The sequence below is a fragment of the Harpia harpyja genome, chromosome 5 (genome assembly GCF_026419915.1).
Source record: "Harpia harpyja isolate bHarHar1 chromosome 5, bHarHar1 primary haplotype, whole genome shotgun sequence".
Lineage (NCBI taxonomy): Eukaryota > Metazoa > Chordata > Aves > Accipitriformes > Accipitridae > Harpia > Harpia harpyja.
In genome coordinates, this window is record NC_068944.1 from 31313502 (window position 1) to 31335162 (window position 21661).

At 41.2% G+C, this 21661-nt stretch overlaps 1 protein-coding gene across 1 annotated transcript in view; it reads left to right on the forward strand.

The window, feature by feature from the left end:
* The window catches only part of MEP1B (meprin A subunit beta), a 32543-nt gene extending 13845 nt beyond the window's left edge, over positions 1-18698 (forward strand). Inside the window, 9 exon segments of the mRNA XM_052788209.1 lie at positions 2951-3129; positions 4613-4831; positions 7943-8095; positions 8856-9071; positions 11534-12001; positions 13721-13903; positions 14346-14577; positions 17432-17633; positions 18589-18698. Of these exon segments, the coding sequence (XP_052644169.1) occupies positions 2951-3129; positions 4613-4831; positions 7943-8095; positions 8856-9071; positions 11534-12001; positions 13721-13903; positions 14346-14577; positions 17432-17633; positions 18589-18606 (1870 nt within the window). The 3' untranslated portion in view covers positions 18607-18698.
* The last annotated feature ends 2963 nt before the right edge of the window (positions 18699-21661 follow it).

Here is a 21661-nt window from a genome sequence, read left to right on the forward strand (position 1 = left end):
CTCTCATCTCAGCTGACACATCCATAAAAAAATTAACGCTCAGCAGCACTTTTAAAAAGATTGGAGCTAAACAGTGCAGTCTTCTGAAAACAGCTGTCCCGTTTCAGTGAGCTAGCTTCAGGCTGTACAGAGAAATTACCATGACTGACCCTGCATTAACTGCCCTTCATTTCACTCCATTCCTCTCTTCTGATGTAACGGGACAAGGTGAAAGGTGGGTAAACCAACCCATTTCCCCTCTGCCATTCCTAATTATTTTTTTTTAATCAGCTAGGACTCTCCTAACTGCAGACTAAAGACCTCAGTCCAGAGGGTACAGTGCAGACAGGAGCACAAAGTTCCTGGCAACACCAGCTGGATTCATGAAGTTTTATTGCACCAAGAAAAAGTTGATAAATAGTCTTTGCCTTTCCAATCTTGGAGACAGAGGAGGTGGGGGAACTTTGTGTCAAAAGGATTTGTAGTAGGCCATAAAGTCCTCATCTGGATTATCCTTTTGAATTCAAATGAAGTCAGCACAAAATAAGTCAGCCACCATTTTGTTGTGTTGACTGCCCTGTGTAAAAAATACGTTTGTAGTCTCTGATGTACGTACACAGTGTCATCAACCCCCCATGCAGAGAGCCCTCTCCCTGTCCACATTCTTTATCTACCATTCGCCAAGCCTTGGCTACTGCCTGTATTATGTTAACAGGTATATATTTATAATGCTAAGTGAGTAGAGTTACATGTAATGTTTTCTAGCGCACAGCCTTCACCTCACCCTCTACTCAGGTCTTTGCATCTGCAGCAGAGGTTAGACCATGGATCTATTTAAAGACCTTTTCTAGACTCCAGCCTGTGTGCTGAGCAAAATACATGAGGGATGCTTGTGAATCACAGAAATGCGGGAGTATCAGATGTGGCAAGTGCCTGCAGAGCTCACAGAACAGTCTGGGAACCTGCAATGGATGTGTCATTTCTCCCTACTCTTCTCATGAAGAGCAGGACTCATTCAGCAGGAAAACTAGCATGGTGTGGTAGAGTCAAATGCTTAGCAGACCAGGGAAGATCAATGCTGTCTCTAGTATTTTCACATGGAAAATGAGGTTTTCATGGAGCTCTCCTGGGAGGTCACTTCAGCTCTTTGCCACTGTGGCACACAGCAAAGAGAACCCATGCAGAAGTGGATTGATACAGATCCCTGGCTAACCAGCTTGGTGCTGGTAAGTCAAAGTGTCTGTGTGCTGATACTGGTGATCTCTGATACTGTGGGAAATTATTTACTAGCAGGACATTAGCATAAAAATGTGCCTGAAATAAGTGGCTTCATCGCTACTGATGGCACGCATCTATCTACTTACAGCCCATCTTCCAAAAACAAGGCTGGTGGAATTAATCAGAGCAGGTACTTTCCTGTTCTAGCATCTGATAGAGGAACTAGCAATGCAGAAAGCATTGAATCAGAGGAGATACAGCTCTCACACACTTGAGGAAGCTGGGACTTCCCCCCATTTTCTTCCTTCCTGAAGACACTGCTAATATGGGTTTCCAGGTGCCCATTGCTCTGGAGTGCCCTGTCCCACTTACTTATCTAGTTTTATTCTCAGTGCTTGGCGACACAGACCATGTATTCACTCCCTCTGCAGCTGCAGAACAATGGTTGTGTCGGCATTTGGCAGTCTGAAGGCAAGGGGAAGCTGCATCCCCCAGCATTTGGATGCTAGTTTTGCCAAGTGTCCTGGATGTGTCTGTAGCCTGCTGTGCACTACGCAGCAGCTGTGAAGCCAGAGGCAGCTGCTTTGGTATGAGGTGGACCCAGAAGTGTGATGGACTTCTTAGACTTCGGCACAACACAAGAAAAAGCTGCGTAATCGATATGAGGCCTTGTTCAAGGGAAGCCTGTGAAATTATGGATGCCACATGTGCTCCTTCCCAGGTCTCATGCTGTGATTTTAATGAGTAATCAATAGCCAAGGCCTGTGCTGCTTTGTGGAAAGAGAAATACTGGGGAATATGTTGCGCTAATAAGTTACAGGGTTCGAAAGTGCATGGTGTGCTTGTGTTTTTAAATTTCTGGGGTGATAGGACTGCAAATCCTATGGCATATTTTGTGCCCGATTAATTTTATGGACTTCATTGGGTAAGTGTTGATTTATTTGCTGCATAAAATATCAATTTAAACGTAGCTCTCTGTGCTTGCTAGTTTGTGGACATGGGGTGCCATTTTATTGGCTTGTGCAGATAGCTGACTGACTTTTTTTATCCTTTAATAAAAACTTCCAGCACAGTTGTGGTTTTGCTCTTTCTTGTCAGCATGTGTCAGCAGCAAGTGCCCTAGCGCAGCAGCTCACAAATAGCTAGAAAGAAAAGAGCTTATGAAAAGCACTGTCAAATCCACCAACCTTTTGGAAGGTAAACACAGCCATGCAGAAGCGTGCCTTGCCTGGCAGCCACAGCCCCTCACAAAGCAAAAGGCCAAAACGATAAAGAGAGAAGCAGCTGCAATGGCAGAGGCGAGAATGTGTATGAACCCAGTTGCCCTGGGATAGGGACAGGCTCAAAGTGCGCTCACAGTCACATACTGTGGTCCAGCTGAAAACTGTTAATTTGCAGTAACTTAATTACTCTAAATTATGTGCCCATAGCCTTTGATGTTCAGCAGAGCACCAACAAAATCCTCATCAGTTTTCTTCCGTCACAAATAGCTCAACATTTTTCTTCTAAAGAAAACCCATTAAAAATAGTAGAGCCAGGGCGGGGGAACTGCTTGTTCATCGAAACAGAGCTAAATGTGAGAGGAAAGAATCTGGTAAGGAACAGATCAATGAAAAAGCGCTTTCTGTAGCAAAATGTAACTTCAACGCTCAAGTTAAAAATACACCTGTTGAACAGATTGATTCTGGAGTTCACGTGGTGTGGGAATGGTATGTATCTCACAGACAGCCCTCTCATTTTATTTCAATGCTAGCTGCTGGTCCTCAGTGGGAAACCGCCAAGAGGGGTTGCAGCAGCTCTCCATCGGAGCCAACTGTGACAGGATCGGGACAATCCAGCACGAGTTCCTGCATGCCCTGGGATTCTGGCATGAGCAGTCACGCTTCGACCGGGATGACTATGTGTCCATCATCTGGGACAGGATTCAGCCTGGTCAGTTACTCCCCTGCTTTTCCTTTTAGGCTCTGGTGTTAGGGGGTTTAGCTGTGGAACATCTCTTCCAGCCATCCTTTGGTGGTCACACTATTCTCTTACCCAGACTTATTTTTCAAAGCCAGTGTATCAATAAATTAAAAATCAAGCAATATCTATTTGGGACAGAAAGCCTCCTTTGTTGTTGCTGTGGTTGTTCCTTGTGCCACGGCAGTTCCCAGAGCCCTGAGTCCTGTTATGCTACATGTTGTACAGCAGAGCAGCAGAAGAGAATAATTTAGTTTGTTTAAATGAATACTGTAAAAGCATGGTTACTCTGGGACCCCTTAACAAAACAAAATTAAAAAAAAAACACTCTGAAAAACCCAGTGTGACCAAAGCCAGTAGAAAATCTCCAGTGAAAACGCCGGTCGTCCTCTTTCTCCCTGGCTGCTATACCCAGTGCAGGCAGCAGAGCTGAGACAGCAGAGCATGCAGAGAGGGCATGCAGGCAGGAGAGACCCCTTCCAGGCTTCCCACCACACGAGTGGTTGCTTTAGCCATGCAGCTTGTGAATGTAAGTGTTGGCGTATTTGGCACAAGCCTGAAAGCTGGCACAGGGTTCCTCGGGACTCTGCTCGGTCTCTGCTTCTTCAGCTTGCCATTGTCCTCTGTGACTTTCAGGCAGTTCAAAAACAAAGTTATAGATGCAGACTTGATGCTTTCCTAACACAGGTACACACAGAAGACTGAAAAAAATAGATAATGATTAAATCTAATGCATTCTTATTTAGTCGTGATCAATAGGCAGGTGCACGTGCAAGTATATATTACAGAAAATGACTTAGACTCTGTTACTTGATTTCCATTATATTTTGCTGACTCTTTAATGACAAGTTGTGCTATTGTTAGCCCTTTGAAATTGCTGCAGCTTTTTTACACTGACCAGAATATAGTTACTGTATTTTGACTAATTTAAAACATTTAAAACTTTATCTTCCATTGGGTAGTTAGTAATGGTTTTTTGCTCATACTCCAGAAAATATCTGTACAGTTAAATTCTGGAAGCTTATCTGATGACAACTTTAACTTGTTTATTGCAAGCTAAAATGACCAGCAATTAAATATCAGAGAATACAGATTAGAAACAGGGAGGCATTACAGTTGCAAATTGCATTAATTTGAGTACTGAAACAGTATCTCCACTTTTGGGTATCACAAACCCATCAAAGTTTATGGGTAGTTTCATGGGGAAAAGATTTCTGGTAGCAAAAAGCTTTCCTTCATCCAGCAGAAGTCATCATGTTATGTTCCAGTGGCTGAAAGAAGAAAGTAAATAACTCTAGACTAGAAATAAACTAGTTTGTATACAGAGTAAGTACAAGTGAATGACTACAAAAAAATATTTGGGGATCTGACGGATTCTCTGTCACTTTGAGCCTGTACATCAAAACTTGGTCTTCTTGGGCAACAAACAATCTTTCCTTTTATTTTTCCTGTTTAGGCAAAGGTCATAATTTCATAAAATATAATGATACAACATCAGACTCCCTGAATGTTCCCTATGACTATACTTCTGTGATGCACTATAGCCAAAATGCATTCAGAAATGGAACTGAACCCACCATCATCACTAACATACCAGACTTCATGGATGTAATAGGACAGCGAATGGATTTCAGTGATTATGATCTCCAGAAACTGAACCGGCTGTACAATTGCTGTAAGTTTCTCCACTTCTTTTAATTTTTTTGCTTCTGGCATTTGAAATAAACAAGGGTGATGATACATACATGCTGGACTCATCCAGGCAGAAGTGAAAGAGATGCTATTGTATTTGGAGAAGTGAACTGTGTTAACAACACCAGAAATACAAGTACAGCTAGAAATAACATAGCCTCCTGCAGAAACACTGCTGCGTAGCAGAGTTTTCTGTGCAATTTTATCTGACCTTTAGTTAAAAACCAGCTTCACTCAGCAGCTGATTTTTGTTCATCCCTTGGGTGGCTGTTTAAAACTTGTGCTTCTACGCAAAGCTTTTTGGTCCCCCCCCGCCCTGTTATTCCATAGCTGTTACTCAGATACTGTACAGAAATGCATATCTTTGCTGTGGCTATCATACCTACCCCGCTCTCACACAATCTGTGAGACAGTGTGTGTGTTCATGCAAATAGGGTACAGATGCTGTTGTGAAGAAAATGTGAGCTTTTGAAATTTGTATTTTTAATTTCAAACCCGGTCTCTTTCAAAAGTGGTCAGAGGAGTTATTTTGCTCATGTGGGATTTATTTTGGAAAGTTGGGTGAAAGTAAGAGACAGAGAAATATAGATAATTCTATTACAAAACTGGAATATAATTCTATAATTGGGATTGCATCAAATGTGCCCTGGCACTCAGATGAAAACTTACTTCACTGCCTCAGTATCCCAAGTAGTGAGTACTGGTTTACAATTATATTTTAAGCCTCATTGTAAGATACCTTAAATAATTATCAAACCATTTTATTAAAACAGCGCAATTTTTTGAGCATACAATTCTGATGAAAATATTTCTGTTCATGCAGGTCTAAACTGAACACACACTTACGTGCAGCCTTAGCTTCTAGCACTTGGCGTACAGTCAATTAGATGTTATAGAAGTACTTACAGCTAAGGATATCTTCAACAGCGGATGGGGTCCTTCTTCCTCTCCATTAATCTTATATACTTTACAGCATTCTCATATATTACATAAATACTTCATGATATTTTAACTTCATTCTTAACCCGTAGGCACATTCCCCAAGTGAAACAAGCCCCAGTCCTGTTGAAATTAGTGACAGAACAGCCACCACCTCCAGAGCAATCAGGATCTGCCCTGCTCCCCAGTCTGTCCCTTGGCTTTGTATAGTATGCACGATATTCGCAGAGCCATAAGTGGTCTTCAGATCACCCATCATTTGCCTAAGTGGCCCCTGTGCCCGGGAGGATGGGTGCTTCACAGGTCCCAGCCCTCACCCACCCGGCTGCTAGACTGATCCTTTCAGGTTAGATGGAAGACTGAGAATGCCAAACATGGTTTGGATGGCAGATATCCTCCCAGAGGAATCAAAAGATTAATTCTTTTGTTGAACGTGACTTAAGGAAAAAGTTTAAGCTGAATTTCTGCTAAAGGCCTGTGTGGTTAGGAAATTGCATTAAAAATGGGAAACTTTGTTCTTAAATTGAAAAAAACCAACCCACCGCATAAGAAATCCTGACTGATACTTCAGTGCTGTTCTGATCTCTTCTTCAGAACTGTCTTTCAGGCCATATGATGACAGTAGATTTTAGTCTGCTTTCCCCTTCTAGCGTATTACTTAACAGAACTGACCATGAGGTTTTCCTCAGCCACTGGACATTAGTACTCAGCACTCATCCCCCATGTATTTTCTTCCAAGTCCAGCCTTTCACTATGTATCAAGAAAGTATCTGGCTTTTGGTGCAGGTGGAGTTCAAAACCTGCCTCAAGCAGTGCCCCCTTCCCCTATTTCAGGAATTAATCTAAGAAATACATCGTAAGCTATTGGGTCTTGCTTTTTTCTCTTCCTGTCGTTCAGGTCACCGCTCCATGCCAGTCAGCTTTTTCTAATTAAGGTAGTTAAGCTACTTCTTTCCTGTTTGGGAAAATTCATTTCATATTTTGTTTTATATTTTGATTTCAAATAGCTCTTTCATCTAATAATTCTCTGTTTTTCTTACCTTCTTGCTGACACCCTAGCTGGGTTGGTTTTTTTTTTTCTTTCTCCAGCAGTCAATATAACATTCACTGTGAAAATCTTTTCTTGGTTTTTACAACATCATACCAATACTGTATCTTAAAAGGTATCAGTCATACAACACTTCTGATGATAGCCTTGCAACCTCTAGAGGATTGTTAGCTTTCTAGGAGGACAGTACAAAACATCTCAGCAGTACAACTGATTTGGCAGCGGTTCATACTGAAGTGCTTCCCTGAGCTACAGCTGAAGTGAAGCATTTGGCATGCCATCGAGGTTGATTTTTGTGATACTCAAGGTCCTTTTTGTGGTGCAGTTAAACCTTTAAACCTGCCACAATATTTTACACATAGTTTGAAAAGCAATGGGAAACAAAACTAATAACAGGGATAAACGTGGACTGTGTCTTCCCTCACCCATCCAGGGTTTGCTTTAGACAGAGAAAACATTTCATACAGTGTTTTTCCTTTCCTATTCAACTGCACAGTCTTCCTTCACTTAATTTTTCACTTGTTATATGCAAGACATTTTAAAAATTTGTATGAGATGAGATATCCACTGGTCCCAAATGTACCCTTGCCAATGTTTTTTTCAATTCAGCATTTTGAAAATCAGGGTTTGCTTATTGCAGTGAAATAACTTCTGCTCTACCATATTTCAGAATAAGCACTCCAACTGATATGTTAGTGAACTTTTATCAAAATCTGTGGCCATGTGTGGACTGGCCCAAAGAAAGCAGAGGAATGAGTGAGTGGGAAGTCTCAGGACCTTTTGACTATGTGAAGGTTGGTGGGTTGGGGCTGGTATTAGTGTTCCTTTTATAAATAAAAGATGTGATATGATAATTAGCTGGCACCCTCCTGTGCTTGCTAAGTGCCCAAAGTGGTCCTGATGACATCTTATTAATGTCAGTGTTAATCGCCAAATGCTTTGAGTTTCTGCACATCATACCTATGAATATTGATGGTATTTGAAGCCACTGATTATTTGGTGTCTTCATTTAGTTTTCTCTGCTCTTGGCTTTGGACATTCAGAATTAAAATGATTAAAATGTATGTCGTGTAATAGAGATTCTTTTTTTTTTTTTTAATGTTATAGCCTCCTCCCTAAGTTTCATGGATACATGCAGTTTTGAACTTGAAAATATATGTGGCATGATTCAAAGTTCAGATGATAACAGTGATTGGCAGCGTTTGTCTCAGGTTCCTGCTGGGCCAAATACTGATCACACTAATATGGGAGAATGCAAAGGTATGAGAAAAACCTGTTCTTATCTCTCTGGGAAGTATTTTCTGCAGAGGCATGCAAGTTGACTTCGATCTCGGCCTTGTTCTCTTTTTATCTGTTGACAAATTACAGTTTATTTTTTAACCAAGCAACATAAATCTACATACTTAGGGACATCATGTGATACGTTCGATTTTCTCCTTATCTGAGAACATTGAATGTCCTTATCTCTTTTGATCTGTTTTCTAGTTTTAGTGTCACATCCTGATACGAGAACCATATAAAATTTTCTAATCTATAGTACAGGCACACCAGAAAGACTGCTGCTTTTCTGAATAATTGCTCAGTAAGTCTTTGGAAAGGATTGGGATTTAGAAATTATGTATATTATGAGGGCTCAGGTGAACAATTAATTGAGAATATAGCCAGTTGTGTCTGAACCTGTCAGAGAAAATTGCATGAGTTCAGGAGCTTAAACCAGTCCTCCAGAGAGAGAGTCAACTGTGAATTACTGGCACTGGGTAAAGAGAACAAGCCCATGCTTTTGAGTACAAATTGCTAGAGAGAGCCAAATGAGGAGAAAAGTTGCAAGGAGAACAGTTCTGCCTTGGGACAATGTGAACAGGTAACAGTCCTCAGTCTGAGGATTTGTACAGGAACTACCTTACCCTGACTTGACCGTGTCTACTAGTGTTACTACAGTTCAGTGTTACGAATACTGGTACGCCAGGAAAATTTTGTTTTCTCTCTCCTCTACCGTTCATTTCTCATTGACTTTTGACAGATTCTGGCTACTTCATGCATTTCAACACCAGTGCTGGAGCAGAGGGAAGCACAGCTATCCTGGAGAGCCGAATTCTGTATCCCAAAAGGGGCTTTCAGTGCTTACAATTCTATTTCTATAACAGCGGTCACGAAAGCGACCGGCTGTATGTCTGGGTCAGGGAGTATACTTCAGCCCATCCGAATGGTACTTTGAGACTCATTGAAGAGATAAAAGGTATGGAATAAAATTGCATTTTGGTTTAATCTATATGCCATATCCTTTTCAAAGTACTGGGGGAAAATACTGTAGCAAAGTGACTCATCTCCTAGTGTTATTGTTTGGCTTCTTCTCTAACTACGTAATTGATTCTCTGCTGGTGAAATTATGCTTGATGGATCCTCAGTCAGCTGTTTTCCAAGAATATAATCAATTACCACAAATTACAAACTCTTGGGTTATCAATATAGTTTTCTCACCAAAATAGCTAAAATTCCATGAGTAGTCATTTTAACTGTTCTAGAATTGCTGGTATCAATAGCAACAGATGAAGTTGGTCATTAGAGTAAATTACAATGAATAAGAAAGTAATAATAAAGAAATGGAAAGTGTAAGTTCATTCCCTGGAATACCTAACATACAAGTTTTAAAAAGATAAATAAAATTTAACTTACTTTTTAAACACGGTTTGAAATGACTTAACTGAAATACATGGGCAGCAGATCATGATTTGAGTGGTAGTTTGAAGAAAATTAAGTTCTTGTGGTTTTAGGAGCCTACAGCCTACAGAACGAGCAACTGAGGTCAGTTAATGGACAAGACCTCTTTAAGCTAGAATTGCCAAAGGCATCTTATGATTCAATTACTTTCTCAAATATTTAACTATTACTTGGTCTCCTTTACAGCTACAACTAGTTCAATCTTCTGGTTACATAAGGGTCTGAGCAAGTTCTTTTGCTAAATAGGTATCGAGTCCGCTCTTCTGCCTCTTTTTGTCCCTTTAGGCTCAGCTACTGCTCACGCCTGTTTTTCTTTTCTTTTTTCCACTCTTTTCTTCACCCTGATGCTTTCATCATCCCTGTGTGCCGTCAGGAATCCTTAACATATCAGGGCTGCTGAGGCAGATGTAGATTTCAGGTCAGTCTGAGCCCTCCAAACCCTTTCGAACCCTACTTTGAAGCCAAGATTAATTTCTCCACACTTCAGCCTTCTTCACAAATACTCTTTCATGTATATTAGGTCCCATCTCCCATTCCTGCTTTCTCAAGTCCGTAATTTCCTTTTAAGTCTCTGATCTCATATGTGTGTCCAAATGGGCACCCTACTTTGACAATCTCTGGTAAAACTTTCAGGAATGGTTTAAGATTAGTTTTTCCCCCAAGCTGTTTCACTTCTGTCATGTGAGAAGTTACCCTCACCAGTCCAGTCAACAAACTGGAAGAAACAGTGACACTACAGCCCTTTCCAGCCATGATCTAACATGCTGGCTGAGCTGCTCATGGGTTTGCACTGAACCACCATGCTCGAGAGGCTGAGGGACAAGCCCTGAATCCTTTCTGCTGGACTGTGGCAGCTGTAGCTGCCTTCAGCTGGGAGCAGGGGAGGCTGTGGGAGCGGGACATTTTACAGCACAGTAGCTGATCTGCTCATTGAATGTGAGTCAGAAACCCCAGTCTTGCATATCATCTGTGCAGTTAAAAAAGCCTTTAGTTTATGCAGAAGGCAATTTAATGGAAACCAGTGGGGTGGTTTTGTTCTTGTTTCTGGGTTTATTTTTTTTCCTTCTAATTATAACGGTAATGAAGAATGGCAAGAAATTAAGACTTATATCTGAGATCCATTGTGTTGTGTTTAGAATCATTAGGGAAGTGAAGCGTGAGTTCTGTACCTGGGACTGGCACCGCTTAGTCCATTAATGCAGCTGAAAGTCTGGTCTTCCATGCTGGTGAACATAAACCAGGCAGCAAAAGCAACTGTTTTGCTGCACACACTGTTAACAAAGGCTGTCCTACCTTCACCTGCCTTACGAGGCCGCTGTGCAGAGGTCTCTGCTTTTGCGTACACTGCTCTTGGAGTCAAGTGGAATTTGCTAGTGCCGGCACTTTTGGATGCAACATCAGACTCGCAGTGAGGTTTTACCACATGAAGTAGGTTTTGCAAATGACTGGCTTTAATTTGAACTTAGTACCATTAATCATTTGATGGGTGAATAGTGCTTCTGCATAGGCAAACTTCCAACAAGCCTTTTAAATATACAAATCTTGTAGTTCTAGGTTCCCAGAATCCTCTGTAGCATTTTTTGTTGAGACATGTTGTTACTCGGTTATTTGAATATACATTTCTCTGATTTTTTTTTTCTTTTTAATAATACAGGTGACAGCCATCTTTGTGCATTTAATTATCACAACATTTATACTAATTTAATGCAATGTTCTTTAAAACTATAAAAGAAAAAGCAGTCTTAAAAACCATTAACACTGTTTTCACTCAAAGAGCTGCTATGCATATTAAATCTGTTGAAAAACTACATTGAGAAAATATGATCTTGAGTGCAAATGTAACATCTACAGGAGAAATATTCCATCATGTCAGTACCAGTGGAAATGAGAAATTCTTACATAGTGTTGATATAGGATCTGTAGACCTGTGCAGTGTTTGACTCTCTTGCTTACTCAGAAATCCCTACCCTTGTTTTTCAGGTTCACCTGCGAGTTACTGGCAGCTCCATCACGTTACTTTGAATGTCACAAGTAAATTCCGGGTTGTGTTTCAGGGCATGAGAGGAAGTGGCTTATCAAAGGGAGGCCTCTCTATTGATGACATCAACTTGTCAGAGACTCAGTGTCCCCACCATGTCTGGCATATCAGAAATTTCACACATCTCCTCAATACAAGTCCAGCAGGGACAGCAGGAAGAATATACAGTCCACCTTTTTACTCTAGTAAAGGATATGCTTTTCAGGTCAGCTTGTTTGTAAATGGTACTGCCAATAACCCATTTAATTTAGCAATGTACTTTTACTTGATTTCTGGAGCAAATGATGATCAGTTGCAATGGCCCTGTGCATGGCAACAAGGTACCATGACTCTGCTTGACCAGCATCCCGATATTCGCCAACGGATGTCAAACCAAAGAAGTATAACAACCGACCCTCTGAAATTATCAGGTTAGTTAAAATCAGACGTGCTATTCAGCCAAAAGATAAGGAGTCAAATTTTGTGTTTGTGTACGTTAGTGCAGGTTTTTTTAGCTTCTAGAATGTTTCATTTGTTTGCAGCAATGATATAATTGATCCACAGAAAAGAAAAAAATTGAACATACAAGTAGGTTAAGCTGGGACCGTGGATTTCAAAGTTGATTTGCATAAGAAACAGGTGGATGATCCACTCCTAAAATTTCTTTCATATGCTCTGTGAAAATGCATTTATATCTGCTTTAATGAGAATGGAAGTTTTCCAGAAAGCTTGAAAAGAAAAATACTGAATTAACAATATGCAGAGTTCAAAGCAGATAAAAGTGCAGCTATTAAATCCCCTCCCTTCTTGTAAAAGGTACAGTGGTGTCAGCGCAAATCTCCAGCTGGACAAAGTAATGATTCATATTATGTAATCTGTACTCGTTCAAGGTGTGAGAAGATAAGGAGCAATTGTCCACAATAACTTGGAAAGGAGGCAGTTGAGGTAAAGATGTAACTCTGAGAAATGCTAGGAATCTCTATAAAGAGAGATATTAGAGAAACCCCCTATATTCATCATTGGATAAAGTTTGGATTTAAGCCAAAATGACTTTCTGCATCAATATAAGGGTTTTGCCAGAAGAAACCACCTTCACCACTGAATTAGTTTCCTGGGCTTTCAGACCATAACATTAGTCAAGGAAGGAAGGCACAAAAATGTCTAATTCACAGTATTACTTTTAAAATTTATGATTTACATTCATTTTTCTGTGACACTGTCTCTACGTGAAAACAATGTGGGTAATCTAGAAAGACTAAATGGTCTCCCCTGTAAATGAAAGGTGCATCACACCAGGTCCTCCATAGATGGTTGATATTTTCCCTGTGCTCTCTGCTATTATGGCCACAGTGCTCAGCCCTTTTCTTTCCCTGACCCTGTGGACGTGCAGTCTGTTGACACTCTGCTCCTTCTCCCTCGTTTATTCATATATTGCTAGTAGCCCCAGATTCCCAAGAGAAGCCTTGAAACTCCTATCCTTTCTCTAACCAGCAGATGTGTTGGAGCAGGCAGTTTCTTCTCCCTCTGTCAGATACTTTCATAGGCAATCAGGCTCAGCTTTGAGATTTAGAAGAAGGTTTGATAAAGGGGGACATCAATGGCCTGTGACAATTCAGGTTTTTCAAGTACCCTCTGCCCTACATCCACATCAAGAGACACCTCTTTTTTTGAGAAGCACCGAATTAATTCATTTTACATATGATTCATGTGCTATTCATCTTCTTGCCCGCTATGCTTTAAAAGAACTAAAAAGACAGTACAACAGGTTGTCAACTAGCTCTCCAGTAACCTCATCTCCAGCAGGCTCTTTTCTCAATACCTCAGGCTAAACCAAGCCATTGAAGATCTCTGTTGTCTTGTGCATCTCATCATTATGGAATCTCAGGCAAAAAAATGCAAATATTGTAGGCAGGTTCAGCATTGCTCCTACTCTTTGAATTTCAGGTAATTTATTGTCTTCTCCATATTCATGAAATCCATGAGCAACTAAGCAGAAGCAGGCAAAGTAGGACGCGGTCTGTCTTTGTTGTTGAGAGAAGCCTCAGTACTAATTTGCAGCAGAGATTATCTGAGAAGGAAGGGACACTATTGAGAAAGAAATCCAGAGTGGTCCCACACTCACATTCAGTTGCTTTGGTTTTTTTCCCCAGATTCCTCATCAACTTATTTTTGGGATAGGCCAGATAAAGTGGGATCCATAGCAAATTTTCCCAATGGAACCGCATTCATGAGAGGTCCAGGAAGTGGAACGAGTGCATTTTTAACTCATCAGAGACTTAGAAGCCGCAACTTTATTAAAGACGACAGTGTTTATATTCTTTTAACAATGGAAGGTATGTAAATATAGCTGATACAGTAAACATGGAGTGTCACATACTAAGTCACTAGTGCTGTAGATATAAATACACATGATGTAATTTGCAAATGAGCAGTTTTGGAACTACGCATGTATCTAAAGTCAAATCATATGTTTGAATAAATTTGTGGATAGGTACATGCACTGTATAATTCCTTTATCTCATGTGAAGCTGTATAAAATGATGCTAATCCTGTGCAAATTATTTTGAATAGAGTACTTTGAATAAAATAGCCTATTTCTGAAAAAATCCAGAGGACATTTCCTAAATTCATCATGCTCCTGAAAGGTAAAAAAGACTATTTATCCATTATACTTGTGGACAGACAATTTGCTCTTTACTATTAGAACTTGTCATTAGAATAAGAGGAAAAATAACAGGACGTAAAGACCTTATTTCTTGCGGTTTTATCATGCAGATATATCACACCTACTATCAACTCAGCCAAGTGTTTCACCCACCTTTGTTGTGAGTACGCCCAGTGCCAACACCAAGCCTACCACTAGGTCTACCACCACCACAACACCCATCACAACAGCCTCTGTCACCCTGACCGAAAAGCCAGAGATAGAGGTTCCCAACTACTGCCCAGACAACCCTTGTGAAAATGATGGAGTCTGCGTTATAGTAGATAGAGCACCAGTGTGCAGGTAACTGTCTTTATTAACTCTCAAATGCAATTTCAGGATGAGTAATGAAAGTTTCTAGTAGAATAAATCTTTGTTCCTAATTGTCGTGGTTTCAGCCCAGCCGGTAACAAAGGACCACGCAGCCGCTCGCTCACTCCTCCCGCCCCCCTCCGGTGGGATAGGGAGGAGACGGAGGAGAGAAAAGAAAAAAAACCTGGAACCTCGAGGGTTGAGATAAGGGCAGTTTACTGGGACAACACAAAAAAAGGTTACAACAACAACAACGGTACTAATGAAAGAATATACAAAAAGAGTGATGCACAGTGCAACTGCTCACCACTCGGAACCCGACGCTCCACCACCGAAAGTCGAGAGCCCTCCCCCCGGCCCGCTCCCCATTTATATACCGAGCATGATGTCACATGGTATGGAATAGCTCCTTGGCTAGTTCAGGTCGGCTGCCCCGGCTATGCCCCCCCACCTCCCAGGTTCCTGTAAAAATTAACTCTATCCCAGCTGAACCCAGGACACTAATGAGAGGAAAGACTATAGCTGAATAAGGCAAATATTTCCAATGGCTACTGCGAGACTAAACTTATGACCAGTTTGGGCAACAAAGCTCCCAACCTCAGCATTGGACCATTTTGAAGTACTCTGCTTGACTTCTCTGTAAATTATATTTTAAACATGTTTATCGTTTTCAGTAATGTATTAGTTCAATGTTATAAAATGGACTGTGCATCCCCTTAGAAGTCCCTATAGCAAAACTTAGAAGAGTTAAATATAAATGCAGTTGAAACAAGAGCATTTATATCAGTAGGCAAAATGTTTAATACTTCTCAGGCAGGAAGCAGCACAGACATTTTAGAATTTGATTCAGAAATATCATGTAGTGCAAATTATGACCATGAATTACCAGAGTGTAGTTGCTTGCCTTTGAAACCAGCAATGAAGGCTGAGGACTAAAAAGATTGTTTGCTCTGCAAGAAAATTAATATCAACTTTTATTTAATTCTCTGTGGATAGATTTATGTAACCCACCTGGCTGACTAGCATTGTTCCAGCTCTCAAACAAGCTTTAAGGCTGAAGATAGTAACCTTATGTGATGCTGTGCCAGGGCAGGTAGACTGGGGGAGTGCTGTGAGGCAAACGCCTAAATGCTGAGAGCAACAAGACTCAGGATGACTCATTAAATGTTATATCTCTCCATTTAGAAACCTTTTAAGAAACAATTCTTGTGCAACCCATCAGAAGCAGGTCACAAATATGAGTAAATGTCGTGAAGCTGTTCCAAGAAGACAAAAAAAAGTTAAGCTGAATGTTATGCCTGATTTCGAAATTATGGAAGGAGAATATTTATTTTCTGACATCTCTGGACTATTTGAAGCTCCAGTGCCTATATAACCTACTTTCCATCCTAGAGAAGTGTGTGACCAGCAGTCAGTTTCCGCTCTGATTTTGTACTGGGAAACAAGGGGGAATGTGATACAGAACTCTGTTTAAGCCGGATCGCATGAAGTCCCCCAACAGTCAGTACCTTTGCAGCGCACTGCAAATGGACTAATTTTCAGGGCTGAGTGTAGTTCTGAGTAAATGGCTTAGGAACTAGAAAAACAATACATAAGAAACAACCAGGGTTAGAAAGATAGGGACAGGTGTGTATTCAGCGGTACTGCACGTATATTTTTTTTCAGTTAGATCATGGGGACCCTCATATGCTCACCAGAAAAAGGTTCGGAGCTGATTGTGATGCTGGATAAGGTGAAGGAATCAAGGCCTGGAGGTTGTTTTTAGTCCTAAAACCAGACAGCTGATAGGATCTTAATTTCTTTTCTTACTGTCTTTTTGGAGGAGGGCAGAGGCAGCTCATACAAGTTCTTTATATTTGACAATAAGCCCCTTCTGGCAATGAGAAGGTCTGATCGGAACATATCACATCTACTAGTGCAGAAGCACTGAGCAGGGAAAGGGGAATATGGTGGGAACACCTTCGGCTGGCTCAGTCCTTGAACTGGGGAATTCCTGCACCTAAACTTTGGTTCAGCTGCTGTCTGGTCAGAGGTGCCTTGAGAGTCTGGCCTGTGGTCTCCATCCTGTTTATCTCACAGGTTCGCATTGCTGCATAAGGTGAGCTTAGAATTAAAAGCAAAGCACACGTGAGGAAACAGGTGGATGAAGTTTTCTGGAGGGTGGTAAATGTGGCTTGATTGGATAAAAACAGCAGTGTAAAGCTTCTGGACTACTTGCCCTAGGAGCTTATTCAACTCCTTCTTATAAAGGATTTTTTAAATTGACTGAGTGAAGAAGATAGAAGGGCTTTGTGTAAAAGCTGAGCATGGCAAAAGGCAGAACTGCATCAGGATACGAGGCTAATTAGTAATAGTTGAAGCAAATATTACATGACAGTGGGTCCTAGTGACAGGTATCAGTTTCATGCAGCAGAAAGTGAGTTTTCTATCATCAACAGAAGTGCTATAAACTTCAAGGAAAAAGCAGCAGATAAGTGAACTGACTGATCCAGACAGTATCTCTATTGGTAGCAAAAGACAACCATTCTGTAGCAGCAACTCTATAGATCAGCTGCGGCCAAGCGTTAAGCAGTCAAAAGGATCAGGATAGCGCTTGGGATTTCTGGCAAAGGCTCTCTGTAAAGACATGACCTGTAAAAGAGCAGGAAGCTGAAAGAAGCACATCCGGATGTGTAAGGACAGTGGGCCACTCAAGACAACTTTATAATAGAAGTCCATTTTAAGATAACTTCATTATGCCTTGGGATATAGAAACAGTACATCAGAGATGCCGTTTTTCTTAAGTAGACCTTTTCATGCCTTTAATCTTTAGGTGATAGCACATGTTTGTTCTTTTACTTTCTAGATGTCCAGCCGGTGACAACTGGTGGTACATGGGAGAAAAGTGTGAAAGGAGAGGGTCCACTCACGAAAATACTGTAATAGTTGTTTCTTCAACCATGGCTGTATTTGTTGTAATGCTTATTGTCACTATCACAACCACAGTGTGCCTTAAAAAGAAATACAGCCAAGGAAAGGAAAATGCGGAGAGCCTGACTCTACAAGTAGTAAGTATTTTGCCTCTTTCAACAAATATATACACACATACATATATCTCTCTATATTTACTAAAAAGTAACAATCAAATCCAGTAAGAAATAAATTGGAAGATGTCACATTTTTGAAGTCTGAAGACTCCAGCTTAGGAATTAAAGAGCTCCATTAAGTGCTGCTAATTTATCAAACACCAAAAAGCCACTTCATTCCAAACCTGCTCTCCTCCTCCACCCTCCCCCCCCCCAATCTTAGTGCCCCAATGGCAGCCTACATTGAGTGGGAGAGTATGAACAAAGGGGCTCATTTTCAATGTGTAACTAAACTGTGTTTTCTGCTCATCTATTACTGCATTTTATACTAAAGATCTCCCCTTAAAACACCTGGATATGGTGCTAAAAAACCCAACCCAAAATGTCAAAACGAAAAGCAAATCTAAAAATTCCCTATTCAATAGCCATTTTTTATGCAAGGAACAAATCAGCCATGGAAATAATGACTTAGGGAGAGGTAAAAGAAGACAGCAGGTTAAAATTATCTGAATGAATGGATCAGAAAGGCCATGTAGTGAATAGCAGCAGCATTTGGGCAGGTTTTGATAGGAAATTTCACAAAGTCCGAGGCACATGGACTCTTAGTTTAAATAGAGACTTAAACTTGGAAATAGCAAGAGTGACATAGCTTAGAGGGACTCACAAGGCCCAGGAGAAATTTTGTAAGGAAATTGAGGAGGAATGGCCTTCCAGACAGCAGAGTTCCATTTTTAATTTTGTACTAATATTCTTTGTGTGATATCCTGTCGAGGTGCAGTACTTCTGTGCAATGCCAGATACTTGACACTGTTACTTTATGACCTTCCAATAAATAATTTTGGTTTCTTTGCAAGTAACGCTCTTACATTATACACATACTTCCCTTCCCTACACACTTTTAAAATGTGGGTTTGGTTTTTTTGTTCTTCCCATTTAGAATAAAACATCCTTCTGAAGATAATGCAAACAAGCATCAATGACACAAGATGAACATCACTGGAAAACCACAATGACATCATCATTATTTGTATTACTTTTGTCTTAACCATCACAATAAAGGTTTGTAAAGTAAAATACTGTGCTAAAGTCAGTGAAGTGTCCAACAGTGTTGTATATCACCATGCAATGGAGAAAAATGGAAATATGTTGTGTGATGTGCCTGCCCTGTCCTTTAAGTCTACCTGAACATGAAGAAAATGTGTAAAACTGCACCCTGATTTTCAATCAACACAGTGAAGTCTAGGTTTGCTATCTTATCGTGATACAGATGTCTATAATAAAAGGGAGCTGGACCCTGTAATCATGGGGTACCCAGTGGTTCTGAGTCATGCAACAGCTGTCAGTCAGTCGTGTGAGGGTATGTGGAGTGTGGGAGCATCTGGTTCATTGAGTTATTTGGTTGTGATCTACTCACTATCAAAGAAATAACAAGTAATGAGGAAAGTGGTAAATTAGCCACACAGACACACGAACATTAATAAGGAAGTCACAACAGAGACAATAATGAGGACCCAGAACGCTTCAGCCGCTGATTGATGGTCCATTAAAGGAACTACTCAGGCAGAGCCTTCAAGAATGTCAATGTGAAGAACAATTTTTTACTGATAGGAAGGGGGAAACATGATTAACATGAGTATTATGGGATACTGGAGGCTGATTGGGATATCGGCTATCAGAAGAGGCTTGTGGACTTATGTAAAAATGACTATGGGATGTTTAGGGGAAGGGCCAAAGGATTCAAAGAAAAGCGGAAGGATCACGGTGGATCAGAGAGGAGCTAGTGTGGGAAGACGGTGTCAGCAACTGGAGAGACCGGCCTGAAAAGAGATCTGTGTGCCAATGACCAGAGGAGATCACAGATGTTAGGGCTTGTAGGTCTAGGTACTAGCACATGGAGGGATTGGCATGCAGTAACTGGAGGGACTGTGGGCCATGGGACTTGGGCTGTAGGGCTTGTAGGTCTAAACACCAGTGACCGGAGGGACTGGTGCATTTGCGTTGTATGTGTGTTGAAAGGTCCAAGTGCCAGCAACCGGAGAAGAGCCATGGGCACCAGGTCTGTAGGTCTGGGTGGCAGCAACTGGAGGGGTCGGGTTGTATGTGGGTGTGTAAGAGATCTAAGTGCCAGCAACTGGAGAGACCTGGGTGTGTTTATATTTCTTCAGTGAATTTAATCTTCTGTGTGTATACGTATAATTCACCAGCAAACTTCAAGCTGAACTAGCTGGCGAGTTGGAGGAAACACTTCCACATCTGGAGGACTCGGTCTGAGCCAGTGGTTGGGGTAAGGGAGGCCACGGTCCAGGCATGGGTATTAGGCAGACTGAGAGCTGAGAGCCCATGGTAATATTCAAGGGATCTGTGATTGTGGGAGTGCTTATGTGATGAGTGTGTGAGCGTATGCATCTGTTTTGCTAGCAAGCATCACGTTGCTCTATCTGGCAAGTAGGAGGTGACCTGCATACCAGTTAAAGGACCCCGGGTCCAGGCATGGATATTAAACAGGTTTAGAGGCCACATTCAAGGGGGCTGTGAATGTGGGTGTGCTTATGGATGTGGAGATTGAGGGCATACATGTTTTCACCAGAGAACCGCCATTCTGATCGGCTGGAGGGGAGGAAGAGGATGGGGCTCTCTGCACTTGTGTGAGTGAGTTTGGGCAGCATTATAGGTGGGTTGTGCTACCCGCGCTGCTCTGTGTGTGTGAGACAGTCTGTGCAGCCAGCCGCATTAGGGACCTGTGTGTGCATGTGTGTGAAAGAGTGTGACTCTTGGATACGCACTCAACCTTGCTACAGGCCAGACCTGCAAGCAGGAACAGCAGCAGCTGCATCCCTGGGACTGGGATGGAGACATCACCTGGGACCGTTCCTGGCTGGGCACATTGGCTGGGGAGGAAGGATCCCGGGTCTGTTGGATTTGGTGTCTCCCTTAACACCCTTGGTAAGGAGGGCTACAACTCAGTGGGATTTGGAGAACAGAGTAGGCATGGAAATAGGAGAAGGGCCAGAGGAAGCAAAGTGTGCTTCACTGAGGACACTTTGTGGAGGAAGATGGCAGTCACTATGGGCACAGATCATCATGTTTGCACTGTTTTGGAGGGGGCCTGCAAGAGACAGGAGTGCCAGTAATAGAAATGTCAGGTCACACCAGATGGTTGGTAGACTGGTATGTGAATATGTTCACATTTAAAGGTCAGCAGCTACTTTGATTCCCCAGAATGGATGTTGATGATCATAACATTTGTCATGCAATTTACCCTAACTCTGGGCGAAAGCAGTTCAAATGTATGGAAATTTGCTGAGGGAACTAGTCTTCCTCTGAATGCTACTGCATGGAACAAAGCAACAAATGTGTATGCTTCTGTACCAACATTATATATGTAGTCCTCCTCTGATTAATATTCTCTGAAATGTAGTTATATTTAAAGCATTCATAGCTGGTTTTATTAGCTTTTGTCAGAACCCAAAGATTCATGAAAACAGCCAGACAAAATTAACAAAGATTTGTCAGAGCTAAGAAACATCCTGGATAGGAAGATATCCTACTATAGATGTCTTAAAATAACTTTCCTATTTTGACATGTCTTCATCAGCAGTTTTCATGCAAATAATCATCCAAATGCGCCTTCAATTAAGATATGCACATAGATTTACATGGAGTTAAGAAGACACAAATGAGACTGTTCATAAATTCAACCCTGGCTAAAATACTTAACATTATAAACAGTGAGCATTTCATAATTTCAAATGTGAACTACCAGATTTGTGACTGCAATGATAATTTATATCTTTTGAAATCCAGATTACATGAAATGGCATAAACACTTCCCTGTGCTTTCATCAGAAGAGAGCTTAATAGACAGAACAATATATTACATTATGCAAGATACAAATTCTGTAGGGTATAGCCTGAAATGGGAAACTTCCATGAGAAAGAACCTTAAGCTTCTGCTTATTCATTTCAAACAGGAATCAGTGAAGAGCACAACTTAAAAATGAATCTCCGAG